Source organism: Callithrix jacchus, chromosome 5 (assembly GCF_049354715.1).
Source record: "Callithrix jacchus isolate 240 chromosome 5, calJac240_pri, whole genome shotgun sequence".
NCBI classification, from domain to species: Eukaryota; Metazoa; Chordata; class Mammalia; order Primates; family Cebidae; genus Callithrix; species Callithrix jacchus.
The window spans coordinates 86,994,652-87,012,111 of record NC_133506.1 but is presented as its reverse complement, the minus strand read 5'-3'; the positions used below and the strand labels follow the sequence as shown (position 1 = coordinate 87,012,111).

The 17,460-nt window shown below is 38.1% G+C and overlaps 1 protein-coding gene across 20 annotated transcripts in view; it reads left to right on the top strand.

Annotated features, from left to right (window-relative positions):
- Window positions 1-16,366, top strand: part of CDC27 (cell division cycle 27) — a 73,380-nt gene extending 57,014 nt beyond the window's left edge. For 14 of the 20 annotated variants that reach the window (XM_078373417.1, XM_078373414.1, XM_078373413.1 and 11 more), the window contains 5 exons: window positions 3,787-3,904; window positions 6,950-7,078; window positions 9,914-9,988; window positions 11,572-11,728; window positions 13,281-16,366. In XM_078373417.1, coding sequence (XP_078229543.1) covers window positions 3,787-3,904; window positions 6,950-7,078; window positions 9,914-9,988; window positions 11,572-11,728; window positions 13,281-13,363 — 562 coding nt within the window. In that variant the 3' untranslated portion in view covers window positions 13,364-16,366. The remainder of the gene's footprint in view (window positions 1-3,786; window positions 3,905-6,949; window positions 7,079-9,913; window positions 9,989-11,571; window positions 11,729-13,280) is intronic. The other 6 variants (XM_078373415.1, XM_035300282.3, XM_035300281.3 and 3 more) reach the window with 1 other exon arrangement.
- Window positions 16,367-17,460: the final 1,094 nt, after the last annotated feature.

Here is a 17,460-nt window from a genome sequence, read left to right as displayed (position 1 = left end):
AATGGAATACCAGATCCTTACACTCAACAGTTTCAGTCTTCTACCAAACTTACAGTGATAGTGTAGTTGGTTTTGTTACTTGATTTGTTACTTTTTCTTAGAACACTGAAATGGTGATTAGGACAAAAAGTGGTTGGGAAATTGGAAAGGAATAGTGTGATTCACTTACTGGATAATAGAAAAAAAATTGAAAAAATTCACTAGTTGCTGTTCTTTGACAGTGTTCTAGTTTATTGAGTTACTATTAAGAACTTAGTGTACCCTTTTATTTAGTAGTAAGTCTATTTTACTTTTTTGTGCTCCTATATAAGTAAACACATAGGAGATTACTACCTGGATCATACTGTTATCAACTGAATAAGAAATGAAAAAATTTGTTCCTATTTCTGCCTCAACACCATACTTACTGCTGGCATTTATTGTATTTTTCTGGACTGACTTAATAGTTTAAATATCAAGAGGAAATATAATTCTGAAATCATAACTCTACAGTAGTTTTTTGTCAGATATGGTTATCTTTTGGGTTAATTATTATAGGAGTTGAGTTTCTATTTGCTTCTAAATTGGAAGCATTATATTACTAAAACATTTTTTGATTTTACTAAAACATTTTTTGATTTGTGAATATGTTGTTTAATGGATTAAATCTTATTTTGCAGTACTACATTGTCTGAAAGATGTCCCAAAAAAAAAAGTGCTAGCTTTTACTGACCAATGTAACTATCAAATTGCCAATACTGCCTTCTCTTCCGATAGAAGTTCTCTGTAATATTTTAAGAAGAGTTCTTTTTTTTTTTTTTTTTGACGGAGTCTTGCTCTGTTGCCAGGCTGCAGTGCAGTGGCTCAGTCTTGGCTCACTGCAGCCTCCACCTCCCAGTTTCAAGCAATTCTCCAGCCTCAGCCTCCCAAGTAGCTGGGACTACAGGCGCCTGCCACCATGCCTAGCTAATTTTGTATTTTACGTAGAGACGGGTTTTCACCATGTTGACCAGGATGGTCTCAAACTCCTGACCTCATGATCCATCTGCCTCAGCCTCTCAAAATGCTGGGATTACAGGTGTGAGACCTGGTGCCCAGCAAGAAGTCAGTTCTTAGTAGGACTTGTGTTGTTTTTGTTTTTTCCCAAGTCTAGTTGATACTTGGGTTTTTTTTTTACAAAACATGTATTGTTTGTTCTGCTATTTTGCAGTGGTCACATTCTTAAAAAAACTTAACTGTATCAAAAATTGTGTTTAAAGGAGGATTATTCAGATTGGCAAGCTTTTACTAGGAAGAAGTTAAATGATGCTGATGTATTTAGGTAACTCTAAATACTGAGCAACTTTATTCTATCTACAAAATAACCTTTTATGATAGTTATCATCTTCACTATCATTAATATAGTTTTTAATACCTTTCCTTCATCTATAACACAATTATAATGATAAAGCCAATCAAATAAAGCACATATGTTGTGTTCTCTTATTCATTTGGTGCTTATTCTCCATCATCATTATCATCTAATTATGACTGTGAGAAGTCTCCATAATATAAACCATCCACATTATATTCATTTGACATTTTGAAAATTCAGGAGAAATACCTGTATATCAACCTAATACACTATTAGATAGCCTTTTAAAATTGTAATTTCAAGGTCTATAAGTATAGGGGCATGCTTTTGATAATAGTAAGTGGGGAGAGGAAGAAAGCCAAACATGGCACTATGTATACTATAATTATAATAATACAAAATATATATGCATTTGTACAAAAAAATGTAGAAATAGCACTGTTAGGAGTTCAGGCTTTAGAATGCCATTAAGGAAGGACCTGGTTAGAATCTTTATTAGCTGTATAACTTTAAGCAAATTATTTAATTTCTCTAAGTTTCAGTTTTCTTATTTGAAATAAGGGTGATAATGGTACCTATGATTCCTCCAGGGATTAAATGAGATAATTTAGCAATGGTCTTGGCACACATGTAATAACTACTCAGTCAAAATTAGCTTTTAAATCTAGACTATGGCAGGTATGGTGGCTCATACCTATAATCCCAGTACTTCAGGAAGCAGAAGTGGCAAGATTACTTGAGGCCAGGAGTTCAAGACTAGCCTGGCCAAGACCCCTTCCCTGCAAAAAAAAAAAACCCCAATTAGCCAGGCATGGTGGTGTATGCCTATAGTCCTAACTACCCAGGAGGCGGAGGTGGAAGGATCGCGTGAGCCTAAGGGTTCAAGGTTACCTACAGCGAACTATGATCACACCATTGCACTCCAGCCTGGGCAACAGAGCAAGATGCTGTCTTTTAAATTAACAAAATCTATATTGTAGTGATGGGTTTAGGGATGTATTGTTTTGGCTTATAAAAGTGACTCTTTAAAATGTTTTAATGGTCTGGGCATGGTGGCTCATACCTGTAATTGTAGCATATTTGGAGGCCAAGATGGGAGGATTGTTTGAGGCTAAGAGTTTGAAACCAGCCTGGTCAGCATAGTGAGAACACATCTTCACAAAAAATTAAAAATATATTAATATAAGAAGGCCGGGTATGGTAGCTCACGCCTGTGATCCCAGCACTTTGGGAGGCTGAGATGGCAGATCACTCAAGGCCAGCAATTCAACACCAGTCTGGCCAACATTGCAAAACCCAGTCTCTACTAAAAATGCAAAAAAATTAGCCAGACATGGGGACACATGCCTGTAATTCCAGCTACTTGGAAGGCTGAGGCACAAAAATTGCTTGAACCCAGGAGGCAGAAGTTGCAGTGAGCTGAGATTACACCACTGCACTCCAACCTGGGTGACAAAGCAAGAGTGACTCAAAAGAGAAAAAATATATGTAGGCTGGGCGTGGTGGCTCAAGGCGGATCACCTGAGGTCCGGAGCTCAAGACCAGCCTGACCAACATGGATAAACTCCACTTCTACTAAAAATACAAAATTAGCTGGGTGTGGTGGCGCATACCTGCAATCCCAGCTATTTGGGAGGCTGAGGCAAGGGAATTGCTTGAACCCTGGAGGCGGAGATTGCAGTGAGCCGAGATCATGTCATTGCACTCCAGCCTGGGCAACAAGAGTAAAATACCGTTTAAAAAAAAAATGTGTGTGTATATACACACACAGTATATTACATATATGTGTGTATATATGTGTATATACACACATATATGTAATATACTGTGTGTGTGTGTGTGTGTGTGTGTGTGTGTGTGTTTGGGCAGCATGGTGAAACTCCATCTCTACAAAAAATACAAAAATTAGTCGTGCCTGGTGGTGTGCACCAGGATGATGGAGTAGTTCCAGCTACTCAGGATGCTGAGGTGGGAGGATCAATCACTTGAGTCTGGGAGGTCAAGGCTGCAGTGAGCCGTGATTATGCCACTGTACTCCAACCTGGGCAACAGAGTGAGATGCTGTCTTTAAAAAATAATAAAATGATTTAATGGCTAGGTGTTACGGTTCATGCCTATAGTCTCAGCTACTGTGGAGGCTGAGACTTGGAGGATTGCTTGAACCCAGAAGTTTAAGGATGCAGTGAGCTATGATTGGTCTACTGCACTCCAGCCTGGGTGACAGAGTGAGACCCCAATTCAAAAAAAAATGTTTTTTAATTAAAAATAAAGAAAGAAAATGATTTAATGGTTTTTATCATAACTGATACTTTTGTTCTTCCCTCTAAGACCACCAGTATTATTACACTGGTTTATTAAAATGCCAGATTCTATACTTGCCCTTTTACTGACTGAACTGCATTAGCAATCTAATGTTTATGTCTTTAAAATTATACTTTGTTTTATACTTTCAGGTATGGATTAGGAATGATTTATTACAAGCAAGAAAAATTCAGTCTCGCAGAAATGCATTTCCAAAAAGCACTTGATATCAACCCTCAAAGTTCAGTTTTACTTTGCCACATTGGAGTAGTAAGTAGCTTTCTAAACATTAATACTCTATTAATCTCCCTTTTGAAATATGTTTTTTATTGATTTAATTGCTATCATAAAATTTGGGGATTTTTTGCTGTTGAAACAGTATTCTGGAGTTTATTACAACTAAAAATATATCCAATTGGCTTAGTCTAAGAAAAAAAATCACAGAATTGCCCTTATCCTCTGCACAAGTCACTTCATTTCTCTGAGCTCTTCTATTTTAGGAATGTCATGTACTACTTGCTTACCTCATAGGGTTGTTATGTGACTCATATAAGAGATCTCCTGGCTGGGTACAGTGGCTCATGCCTGTAATCCCAGCACTTTAGGAGGCTGAGGCAGGTGGATCACCTGAGGTCAGGAATTCAAGACCAGCCTGGTCAACATAGTGAAACCCCACCTTTACTAAAAATACAAAAATTAGCTAGGCGTGGTGGCACATGCATATAGACCCAGCTACTTGGGAAGCTGAGGCAGGAGACTTGCTTGAACCCGGGAGGAGGAAGTTGCTGTCAGTCGAGATAGAGCCATTGCACTACAGCAATGTGCAGAATCATTTTCATATTTACATTCTTTAAGTGTATCTGGTAACATTGTACCTTGGCTGGGTACAGTGGCTCACACTTGTAGTCCCAGCACTTTGGGGTGTCAAGGCAAGAGGATTGCTTGAGGACAGGAGTTCAAGACCAGCCTAGGCAACATAGTGAGACCCAATCTCTACCAAAAAATTTAAAAATTAGCCTGGGATGGTGGTGCACACCTGTGGTCTTGGCTACTTGGGAGGCTGAAGCACAAGGATTGCTTGAGCCCGGGAGTTCTAGGCTGCTATGAGCTAAGAAAGTGACACTGCACTCCAGCCTGGGCAACAGAATGAGACTCCATCTCTTAAAAGAAAATAAGTAAATCGTACTTTAATAGGAGAAAATATATGTATATTATGTTTGTTTGCTTTTTAAAATCTCATTTATTAGTTTCTGTTTAAGTATGGTACCTTAAGTTCTTGTTCTCATCCTCTCATCCCTTTCTCCCTCTCCCTCCCCCGATCTTCTCTCTTTTTTCCCCTAGCAAGTTTGGTTTTTATGGGAATGGGCATACAGTGTCAGGAAATTATGTTAGTTTGAAATGTCACTATCTTGGGGAGAATAGAATTCTAATTCTCTATTGGCTATACTGAAATTGACCTTAGTAATTTTCTTAAAAATCAGCATAGTTTAGCACCATAAGACAGGGCAAGAAAAAAGAAGTTGACAGTAACTTCTTTTATAGTTAGCTACCACACAAAATATATAGAGATATGTCTACTTAAAATTATTTTGTGTTGTCATCACCTTATTTATTCAATTCAAAATTGAGTATCTCTTGACAACTTTTGGTGAAGTTGAACATTTTTTAAAAAATAGGAATTCTTCCAAAGTTACTGTAGAACAGGTTGTTTTAAATTTTTGAATGGTTTATTTGAAAAATTGTCAGGTAGGAGAGTAAGCTTTTCACTTTTAGAGAACTAGTATTTTGGTTCTCAATGCTCTGGGCAGAATATTTGCAAAGATCATTGCATAGATGAGTTTAGCAACCAGATGTTGGCCCTGCCTACTGTCACATTCTTATTACTGTGATATTTGTTAAAGTTCTGCAGCCACATTCATTCACCTCACTTTATTTATTTATTTATTTATTTATTTATTTATTTATTTATTTTGAGGTGGAGTTTTAGTAGACGTGGAGTTTCACTCTTGTTTCCCAGGGTTGAGTACAATGGAACAACCTCAGGTCACTGCAACCTTCGCCTCCCAGGTTCAAATGATTCTCCTGCCTTAGCTTCCTGAGTATCTGGGATTTCAGGTTCTGGACACCAAGCCCAGCTAATTCTTTGTATTTTTAGTAGAGACGGAGTTTCTTCATGTTGGCCAGGCTGGTTTCAAACTCCTGACCTCAGGTGATCCACCCACCTTGGCCTCCCAGAGTAGTGGGATTTACAGGCATGAGCCACCACGCCCAACTCAGCCCACTTTATTTGTAACATATAATTTGTCCAAGGAGGAACATAGCAGAACATCATTATATACATATAAATGAATAGTACTGTTTTAAATCTTTTAAATTTTAAGTTACTTAAAATGTCTTAAATTATTTGCTTCACAGTATTAGAGATCAGTGATTTTCAATTACGTAAAGCAGAAAGATCATTTTTCAAATAAATTCCTAAAATATTGAAAATTTAATGGATCTGAGTAAAACAAGGTTTGTAAACAGGAATTTTTTTTAATGCAGTTTACTAATATTTGAAAGACTGCATAAACCCGATGAAATGTGAATATTATCTGGCTAAATGGTACAGATCTTTTTAATGAATAGAACACCAAGGTTTTGCTTACCTTTTAGTCTTAAAAGTAACCAAGGCCGGGCACAGTGGCTCACGCCTGTAATCCCTGCACTTTGGGAGGCCAAGGCAGGCAGATCACAAGGTCAAGAGATTGAGATCATCCTGACCAACATGGTGAAACCCCGTCTCTACTAAAAAAAATACAAAAATTAGCTGGACATGGTAGTGCGCGCCTATAGTCTCAGCTACTCAGGAGGCTAAGGCAGGAGGCTAAGGTTGCAGTGAGCCAAGATCACACCACTGCACTCCAGCCTGGCGCCTAGTGACAGAATGAGACTCTGTCTCCAAAAAAAAAAGTAACCAAATATCTACTCTAAAGATAGAATATTAATTATCATCATAGATACGTAATGAAGGACCAGAGGACCTAGATTTTGATCACAGAGCAAATTACTTAGGATCTCTGGACTTCAGTATTCTCATCTTTAGTGAAACAATTGAACTAGAATTGGAAGTGATTTTAGAGATCATCTATTAATTAATCATTTGTTAGTCAATTACTAAATCCACTTACTACAGTGAACAACCTAGTTAGGCCCTACAACCTTATCTCTGATAATTTGATTATCTTTATGTTGGTTTTGAGTCACATTGCTTCTCACCTTTTTTCATAAATATCAAGAGGGAGGGAGCATTAACATGATCTTTATTTCTTATAGGTTCAACATGCACTGAAAAAATCAGAGAAAGCTTTGGATACCCTAAACAAAGCCATTATCATTGATCCCAAGAACCCTCTATGCAAATTTCACAGAGCCTCAGTTTTATTTGCAAATGAAAAATATAAGGTAAGTTATATATTTTAGGGGTCTTCAGTGTTGTATTGCTTAAAAACAGCATTATTCCTTGTTTTCAACAAACTATAAGTTATTTAATTTTAATCTGAGGCATTTTGCCAGAGCTATTAATTTCATTTTTTGTGATTTTTATTTCTTCATGAAATACTCATAGGAAGGATAAGTGTGTGGGTATTTAGGAATATGTGGTTATCCCTTGTAAAGAGTCCTTATATAGAAAGGCAATTTTTTCATCAGGGAGTTATCTTAAAGGTAAGACCTAAACCACCCGCTTAAGACTGAAATAAGTGAACAGATGAAAATAAATGTATGGGCTGGCGCAGTGGCTCACGCCTGTAATCTCAGAACTTTGGGAGGCCAAAGCAAGCGGATCATCTGAGGTCAGGAGTTTGAGTCCAGCCTGGGCAACATGGTGAAACCCCATCTCTACTAAAAACACAGAAAATTAGCCGGGCATGGTGGCAGGTGCCTATAAGTCCCAGCTACTCAGGAGGCTGAGGCAGGAGAATTGCTTGAACCCAAGGGGTGGAGGTTGCAGTGAGCCAAGATCATGCCACTGCACTCCAGCCTGGGTAACCAATACTTCATCTCAAAAATAAAAATAAAAAATATAAAAAAAGAAATGGAGTCATAAAAAGCTGCTTCTAGGCCGGACGCCGTGGCTCACGCCTGTAATCCCATCACTTTGGGAGGCTGAGGCAGGCAGATCACGAGGTCAAGAGATTGAGACCATTCTGGTCAATATGGTGAAATCCCATCTCTACTAAAAATACAAAAATTAGCTGGGTGTGGTGGTGTGCGCCTGTAGTCCCAGCTACTCATGAGGCCGAGTCAGGAGAATTGCTTGAACCCAGGAGGCAGAGGTTGCAGTGAGCTGAGATTGTGCCATTGCACTCCAGCCTGGGCAACAAAAGCGAAACTCTTGTCTCAAAAAAAAATTAAAAACTGCTTCTAGGGCCAGGTGCTGTGTCTCATGCCTGTAATCCCAGCACTTTGGGAGGCTGAAGCAGGCAGATCACTTGAGGCCAGGAGTTCGAGACTAGCCTGGCCAACATGGTGAAACCCTATCTCTACTAAAAATAGAAAAATTAGCTGGGCTTCGTGTTGCACTCCTGTAATCCCAGCTACTTGGGTGGCTGAAGCATGAGAATCACTTAAACCCAGGAGGCGGAGGTTGCTGTGAGCCCAGATTACACCACTGCACTCCAGCCTGGGCAACAGAGGAAGACACTGTCTCAAAAAAAAAAAATTTTTTTTTTAAAGCTTACTTTAAATCTAATAAATCCTTTTCATCTTTTAACTACTCTTTGAGGTACTATAATTGTAATTCAGTATTTGTTTTTATGTATTTGCTTTATTGTACCTCTTTAGATATGTAGTCATTTTCTTCCGTTGAAGGATTTTATTTTATTTTATTTAGGAGATACGGGTTTCACCATGTTGGTCAGGCTGATCTTGAACTCCTGACCTCATAATCCACCTGCCTCGGAGCTCCCAGAGTGCTGGGATTACAGGCATGAGCTACCACACCCAGTCCAAAAAAAGATTTCTTTAAAGTAATGATTCTCAAAGTATGGTCTGGGAACTTCTGTGAGTCCCTAAAACCCTTCCAAGGAGTCCTAGAGGTCAAAGCTATTTTTACAATAGTATCTTGACATTATTTATCTTTTTCATTCTGTCCCAAATGGACAGTAGAATTTTTCAAAACTTACATAATACATGATATCAAAACATTAAATGGAGAAGCAGATAGATGTGAGAATCTGGCCGTCTTCTATGAACAGACTTGCAAAAGTGTTAATGCCACTCTTCTCAGTGACTTTTTGTTCTGAAAAATTATATAGTTATTTTTCATTAAAAAATAAATGACCGGGCTAGGCACCAGTGGCTCACACCTGTAATTCCAGCACTTTGGGAGGCTGATGCAGGCTGATCACTTGAGGTCAGGAGTTGGAGACAAGCCAACTTGGCGAAAACCCATCTCTACTAAAAATTCAAAAATTAGCAGGTATGGTGGCATAAACCTATAATCCCAGTTACTCAGGAGACTGAGGCAGGAGAATTGCTTGAACCTAGGAAGCGGAGGTTGCAGTGAGCGGACATTATGCCATTGCACTCCAGCCTGGATGACAGAGCAAGACTCTATCTCAATAAATAAAAATAGACTGACTGACAGGTAGATAGGTAGGTAGGTAGAAAGATAGATAGATATATAGGTAGATAGATAATCAAAAAGCAAGAATTGTCACCATCTGTGTATTTCACAAAGGGGTGTGTGTGTGTGTGTGTGTGCATTTAGTGTACTAGAGTACCTGCCATTTCTTAGTACCTATTGTCATATAAGTATGCATTTATTTTCACAACAATAAGAACTGATGCAATAAGGAAGTATATTGGTTAAGATTTAGTTAGCTTAGGCCGGGCACAGTGGCTCACACCTGTAATCCCAGCACTTTGGGAGGCCGAGGCGGGTGGATCACGAGGTCAAGAGATCGAGATCATCCTGGTCAACATGGTGAAACCCTGTCTCTACTAAAAATACAAAAAATTAGCTGGGCATGATGGCACGTGCCTGTAATCCCAGCTACTCAGGAGGCTGAGGCAGGAGAATTGCCTGAATCCAGGAGGCGGAGATTGCGGTGAGCCGAGATCACGCCATTGCACTCCAGCCTGGGTAACAAGAGTGAAACTCCATCTCAAAAAAAAAAAAAAAGATTTAGTTAGCTTTTATGAAGATGATTTGGGAAATCGAATAAGTAAAAATACTTGCTTGGTCAAAACTTCCAAACATTTTGCTACTTTAAGGTTTTTCTTTGCCTTTTTCAGTCTGCTTTACAAGAACTTGAAGAATTGAAACAAATTGTTCCCAAAGAATCCCTCGTTTACTTCTTAATAGGAAAGGTAAAGACTGGGGCCATGGTCCCAAACTGTGACTTTCATAGCAAATATTGACATTGTATATTTTATAAGAATGAATATACTTACTGTATAGTATCTATTGAGCAAATTCAACTAAAACTCCAAACTGAGTGCTCTGGGAATAACAGATTTAGTTCTTAACACTTAAGAAAATTATATCCTAGCTGGGCATGGTGTCTCATGCCTATAATCCCAGCATTTTGGGAGGCCTAAGTAGGTGGATTGCCTGAGGTCAGGAGTTCAAGACCAGCCTGACCAACATAGTGAAATCCAACTGCTACTAAAAATATAAAAAATTGGCCGGGTGCAGTGGCTCACGCCTGTAATCCCAGCACTTTGGGAGGCCGAGGCAGATGGATCACAAGGTCCAGAGATCAAGACCATCCTGGTCAACATGGTGAAACCCCATCTCTACTAAAAAATACAAAAAATTACCTGGGCATGGTGGCGCGTGCCTGTAATCCCAGCTACTCGGGAGGTTGAGGCAGGAGAATTGCCTGAACCCAGGAGGCAGAGGTTGCGGTGAGCTGAGATCACGCCATTGCACTCCAGCCTGGGTAACAAGAGCGAAACTCTGTCTGAAAAAAAAAAATATATATATATATATGTAATTAGTTGGACATGGTGGCACTCACCTATAATCCCAGTTACTCGGGAGGCTGAGACACGAGAATCACTTGAACCAGGAGGCAGAGATTGCCATGAGCCAAGATTGCACTGCTGCACTCCAGCCTGGGCGAGAGAACAGGATTCTGTCTAAATAAATAAATAAGAAGAACATTAATGGCACTGTGTTGTATTGATTAGGAAAGATGGCTTCTGAGATTCCCAAGGCCAGACTAGTCAGTTTTTTACAGACTGGCCCCCCCAGATGCCAATTAGTTAAGGTGCCTGTAGACAGTTGTTAAGAGTTTATATATATAACTCCATTTAAAATCACCATAAATGAAAGTTAATTAAGCAGTTTATTATTCGTTTAATCCCATTATCATTGTTCCAGTCAGAGTGATATTTACTGGAAACTTATTACCTGATAGAAGCAAGAAATTCTGAAAATAACATCTGATTATATTAAAAGGAAAACAAAAGCTAGTATGAGTTCATCTGTAAGATGAAAGTGTTCTACCCTTAGAATGAGTTTAGAGCACGTACACCAGGAGCCTAATATAAATTATAAATATTTAGAATTTTAGGGGCCAGGCGCAGTGGCTCACACCTGTTGTAATCCCAGCAGTTTGGGAGGCCAAGGTGGGTGGATCACCTGAGGTCAAGGGTTTGAGACCAGCCTGGCCAACATGACAAAACCCTGACTCTACTAAAAATGCAAAAATTAGCTGGGCTTGGTGGCAGGCACCTATAATCCCAGCTACTCAAGAGGCTGAGGCAGGAGAATCACTTGAACCTGGAAGGTGGAGGTTTCAGTGAGCCGAGATTGTGCCTACTGCATTCCAGCCTGGGCAACAGAGTCCATCTCAAAAAAAATAAATTAAATAAATAAATATTTAGAACTTTATAGTTGAAGCTCACAACTTAATGAAAAATGTAGTGCTGCTGTTTATTTTTAGGTTTACAAGAAGTTAGGTCAAACGCACCTCGCCCTGATGAATTTCTCTTGGGCTATGGATTTAGATCCTAAAGGAGCCAATAACCAGATTAAAGAGGCAATTGATAAGCGCTATCTTCCAGATGATGAGGAGCCAATAACCCAAGAAGAGCAGATCAGTAAGTATCATACATGTGATTTTGAATATTTAGAAAGTTACCTTTTTGCATAAGGATTTGTAGGATACTCTTATTTTTCTAACCATGGTGTTTTCATTATACCAAATTTAGGGAAATTGAACAGGGTGATGTAATAACGAAATGCATATAGAGTCAGGTAATTAGTCTGTTCTGGATCCAGTTTGCTGTATGACTTTGACAAATTCATTGCTAATTTTTACCTGGGCCCTCAATTTGTGTTTGAATATGTAACCAGTACTGTTTTATCTGCTTCATAAGAATGTAGTTTTTTAAGGAAGAGGATAGAGAAATTTCTGATAAGATAAATTCTGATGAGATGCCTTTGTTCCAGAAAACTTGGTGAAAGGCTTTAATTAAAATTATAAGCCGGCCGGGCAGTGGCTCACGCCTGTAATCCTAATACTTTGGGAGGCCGAGGTGGGTGGATCACCTGAGGTCAGGAGTTCAAGACCAGCCTGGCCATCATGGTGAAACCCCATCTTAAAAAAAAAAAAAAAAATTCTAAGCCATGGGGCCAGGCACAGTGGCTCACACCTGTAATTCCAACACTTTGGGAGGCCAAGGTGGGTGGATCGCCTGAGGTTAGGAGATCCAGACCAGCTGGCCAATGTGGTGAAACCCTGCCTCTAGTAAAAATATATAAATTAGCTGGACGTGATGGCAGGAGCCTATAATCCCAGCTACTTAGGAGGCTGAGGCAGGAGAATCACTTGAACCCAGGAGGTGAAGGCTGCAATGAGCCGAAATCACACCGTTGCACTCCAGCCTGGGTGACAAGAGCAAAACTCTGTCTCAAAAAAAAAAATTATCAGCCAGGCAACATTTTGGCTTGTGTATGTAATCCCAGCTACTCAGGAGACAGAGGTGGGAGGGTTGCTTGAGCCTAGGATTTCATAACTACCCTGGGCAGATAGTGAGAACCTGTCTCTAAACAAATTTTAAAAATTAGCTGGGTATGGTAGTATACATCTCTAGTCCCAGCTACTTGAGAGGCTGAGGCAGGAGGATCATACCACTTGAGTCCAGGAGTTTGAGGCTGCAGTGAGATGTGATTGTGCCACTGCACTCCAACCTAGCTAGGTGACGGAGCAAGACAGATATATGGGGTGGTGAGGGGAGGAGATTCCCTATTTGAAACCGAAGTTTATAGTCTATGTTTCTATGGACTAGCATGGAGTATCCTTAAAGAGGACTCCGCGATTGGAGGTTGGGGGAAATGTCAATTTTTTTTTTTAGTATCTCAGAGAACTAACTAGTTGTAATTCCTAGGGCAGGAATAAGGAACTCATTAGGGAGAGGCAGTTTGGGTAGTTAAAACCTTAAAGGTAAAAATGCAATAAACTAGTATCAGACCTATTATAAAATTAGGGAACTTGAATTCTGTTTTACTATAGGATATGAGGATTTTTAGGGGCCTTTAGTTAGAGTTTTATCTCTCTGAATATAATACAGTTTTTCTTACTTGTTTTCATGAACCAAGAAGATATATTTGTCAGAAACCTTACTGTAGACTTTGGTTTTATTTTTAAAGTGGGAACAGATGAATCCCAGGAGAGCAGCATGACAGATGCGGATGACACACAACTTCATGCAGCTGAAAGTGATGAATTTTAACTTCTGGAAATCAGACTTTTACAACTGGATATGTGACTAGTGCTGACATGTTTCTTGTCCCTCCATATATACTGAGTCTTTACTCTTGAGCCGACTCTGAGTCATGATCCATCACTTATACCATGAGTGTGCCACTTTCATTGGACCCTGACTGTATACAGAATGAAAGGCAGTGCAATATATAGCTGCTAACAAGACTGGCTCTTTTACCAGTATGAATGACAATTTACAGGGGGTAGAGTGGGGAACTTTTGTTTTTCTTTAATCTCCCTTCGTTTGAAAGCTATCATGGAAGGAAGAGTTATGTTTTATCTTGAAGGAACCATTAGATATGGAAAATAGTGACGGACCAGAATTTCTTGGTTGCTTTTTCAAAAATTTGTTTTTATTTGGTCCTGTTCCTGATAAACAGAGTAACTGACCTTCATTTATAGGTTCTTCAAGAATGGTGTTTGCAAGTGCCAGATGGAACAATAAAAGACATTGCCTATAACAGTAACTTGATTGCCAAGGAATGTAAATTACCTTAAACTTGCAGTGTCTCCTATAAACAAATGTAATGGGCATATTGGGACTCGTATGTAGGAATCAAATATCCCTCCATACAGTGTACACCTATTCTTGGCAAGAATGCTTTAATGTCTGACTGAGGATTTTATTCATCTTGCTTCAAAGTGTTGATCATTGTTGTCTTGGTATTGCAAACTTTAAAATTGGTTCTTACCATATTGCCTCTTCTCTTTGAGCTCTGTGGGATCACCTTTAACATTCAGAGATGATAGAGTGGTTTCCCACTGAGTAGCCAAAACAAGGCCCTTAACAACCACTTAAGTTCACCATATCAATCAGAGTAAGAACACTAAAGTGGAGAGACTTTTAAGAGATCCTGATAGTGAAAGCCTTAATATAATCAGAATTGTACCATAACCTTGAATCTTTATTTGTTCAAGACATTATCCCTTTGACTTTTCGGAGTGTTTAAGCAGAGTGAAGAATGTGTGGTTACCCTTGGGTGAGATCATTTCTATTCTTTTTGACTCTCTGCTTCAGATATTTTCAGTAGTGTGAGTCACCAAAACATTTACTAAGAGTAATTGGGGTTAGGATATTGGAAAATTTTAGCTTGGGGGAATAAAACATTCTTATGAGGAGATAGGTTCTCTCCTGAGTTTGTCATAATACAGGTTGGTGTCTTTGGGAAATGGCCACAATTTTAAGGATCTAATTATGCATATAAAATGATAATTATTGGAATTCCACAGTAACAGATTTAAACAGTCTTAAATTGTGTATCTCCTTTATTGTAATGTATTGATATTTTTAGAGAAACTTTAGTTGTTAACATTTTATTAAGTGCCAATGTCAGAATATAACAAATTATAGTTTCTTATAAATGACAGGCCTACAGTTATTATTTTGGATTATTTGATGAAGGACAAACTTACCTGTATTTGTTAGTCAAGCTGTGAAAATAAGGTGGATTACAAAAGATGTGAAAAAAATTTTAGCCTGTAGACTCAGTAATTTTCTATAATTTACCGTTAATCTCATTTGAACATGGATTAGATACAATTATAAGTTAATTTAAGTCGGGGTCTTTAGATATCAGGTGCCAGAGAGATATTTAACAGAATTCCGTACCTAAATTTGTGTATATGTACTGTCTAAAAAAGTAATTTTTTTAAAAAAGGAACAGTTGGGAGAAAATGAATATAATTAAAAATTCCCAGAGGCTAGCACTTGGATTCTAACAAATATGCTATTGTATTATCCATTAGTTCTGTAATATTTAATTTTAGATTATTTTATGTTTTTAATTGGCAGAGCACAAGGTGCTGTAAAACAGTATCATATTTAGAGTTTTATAGGAAGCTTCAACCTGAATTCTGCATTATAAAGCCTGAAGAAAGCTAAGCTTAGAACATAATTTGCTGAAGTATAATTATCTTTTTGTAGTAGGAATTTATGTCCTGTGCCAGAGGTGAGAGTCTTTCTGATACTGATTTTTTGAGACCGAGGATAAAAGGATGGTTTTCTAAGATACACCGTGGCAATGGCTGGTTGAGGGACACTTTCCACCCAAGCTTGGCCTGATTTTATTTTTCCTCATACCTACTTTCAATGTCATTTAGGTATTTGAAACCTTATTTCCCACCTAGTAACACTTTGTGGCTTTTGCAGTTTCTTTTTTTGTCTTTGTTTTGTTTTGTTCTTTGCATGGAATGGGGATCAAACAACCAGAAGAAGAACACATTTTGATCAAGCAAAATGTTTGCTTCAAACATCAGAAGTTTCTTTTACAGAAATTAAACTAAGTAGTTTGACATCCTTTTCTCTGTTTCACACATATATTAGATTGGTGCATAAGTAAGTAATTGTGGTTTTTGTCATACTTTTATGGCAAAACCTGCAACTACTTTTGCACCAACCTAATGCATATATATGCACACACACTTGTTCTGAAGTTATATTGTGGCCTTGGGTTTGTTTTTCCCCTTGGAAATGGTTCTGAACTCTGGGATTTTAGAAGGTTAGAATGTTTTTTCAAGAGAACAGTGGTACTCAGAATAATGAAAGGTGGTCCCTACTTTTTCTGTATTTATCACTTAAAATTTTTAATTTTTCGAAGAACTACAAGTAACATTTGAACCATGCTGCTGTTGTACCTTAAACAAAAACTCAGTGATAACCAGTATTTAGTCTATTAAAAATGCTCTTTTTGAAGAAAAAAGTTTGGAAGTCTCTGATTAGCCAGAGTATAGTATGGGTCTTCACTGAGAAATATGGTGACCCATTTTCTTTGTGAAAACCTGGGAAAATGCAAGTGTGGGTGTGATGTGTGTGTTCTGTTTGCATTGAAACAATGTAATTTTGTGTCTTCTTTTTGCTTTAACTGACTTATTTCAGATATTGTACAGTCTTGTGGGGGAAAGTCTTTTCTGTTAATATATTTGCAATTCATTAAAGGATATGGAAATCCAAATAAATTACTTTTAAAAGCAATTTATAATCAAGTTGTTAAAGCTATATGAAAGCTGTGCCATCTGTATTTTAATAATAAGGCACAGAAAAATAATGGGAGATTCAGTTTTATGTTCCACAAAAATCTAGGGCAATGTTTATCTGATTTTTTAAAATTTACACTCTCTTTTAATATATTTATATTTTTAAATGGTCATATTCTTTTTTAGCATTATTTGGAATATCAAAATAAATACTATGACAAAAACAATGGTAATTTTTAGAATACATTTTTTTCAAACTCCATAAGCCCCTTAGCAGCTGCGAATCTGCAAGTCAACTGCTTATTCTTTGATCACTTGATTTCTGAAATTTCTTCAAAAGGGACATAAAGGTTTTTTGTTCCAATTAGAATCTGTTTAAAGAGGTCAGGATCTGAAAGAAGAAAGATACAGAAACTAAATTTTACTCTAATTTGAAAGGGTTTTTGTTTTGTTTTTTGGTATCTTGGGGAAAGTACAGAGAGTTGAAGGGTTTTATTCAGGCTTGAAGAAAAGGCAGTAACAGGGAAAAACATATGAAGGTGGGATGAGCTGGGCACATCCAAGGGAAACAATGAAGACTTCATAACCTTCCCTGGGATCTACCATTTAATGTCAGCTGAACAAGGATAAACAGCAGCTTAGACGTGGAACTATTCTTTGGCTTGTCTAACTGACAACTCATGGTTCATAAAGGTTCAGTATAGGTTTTATTTTTCTTTGTAAGTGCAAACTTTGTTAAAAGGCTTTGTTTACTGAGATCCTGCTCTATGGATTGTGTTACCTGCTTTGTGGATGGTTTTTTTCAGTCCTCAACACTAGAAGGTAGGTATTACTCCATTTTTACAGAAGAAAAAACAGACTCAGCTATTAAATGATACAACTGGGCACTTTTGGCATTAACGTACGTTCAGAATCTTGTATTTTAGTTTTGGACTCCCTCTGGAGGTTTCATGTCATTTAATGGTAACTGTAAGTTGTTTTCTCTAGCTTTTTTTTTTTTTTTTTTTAAGACAGTCTTGCTCTGCCCCCGGAGCCTGGGGTGCATTAGTGTATTAGCTCACTGCAGCCTTGAAATCCTGGACTCAAGCAATC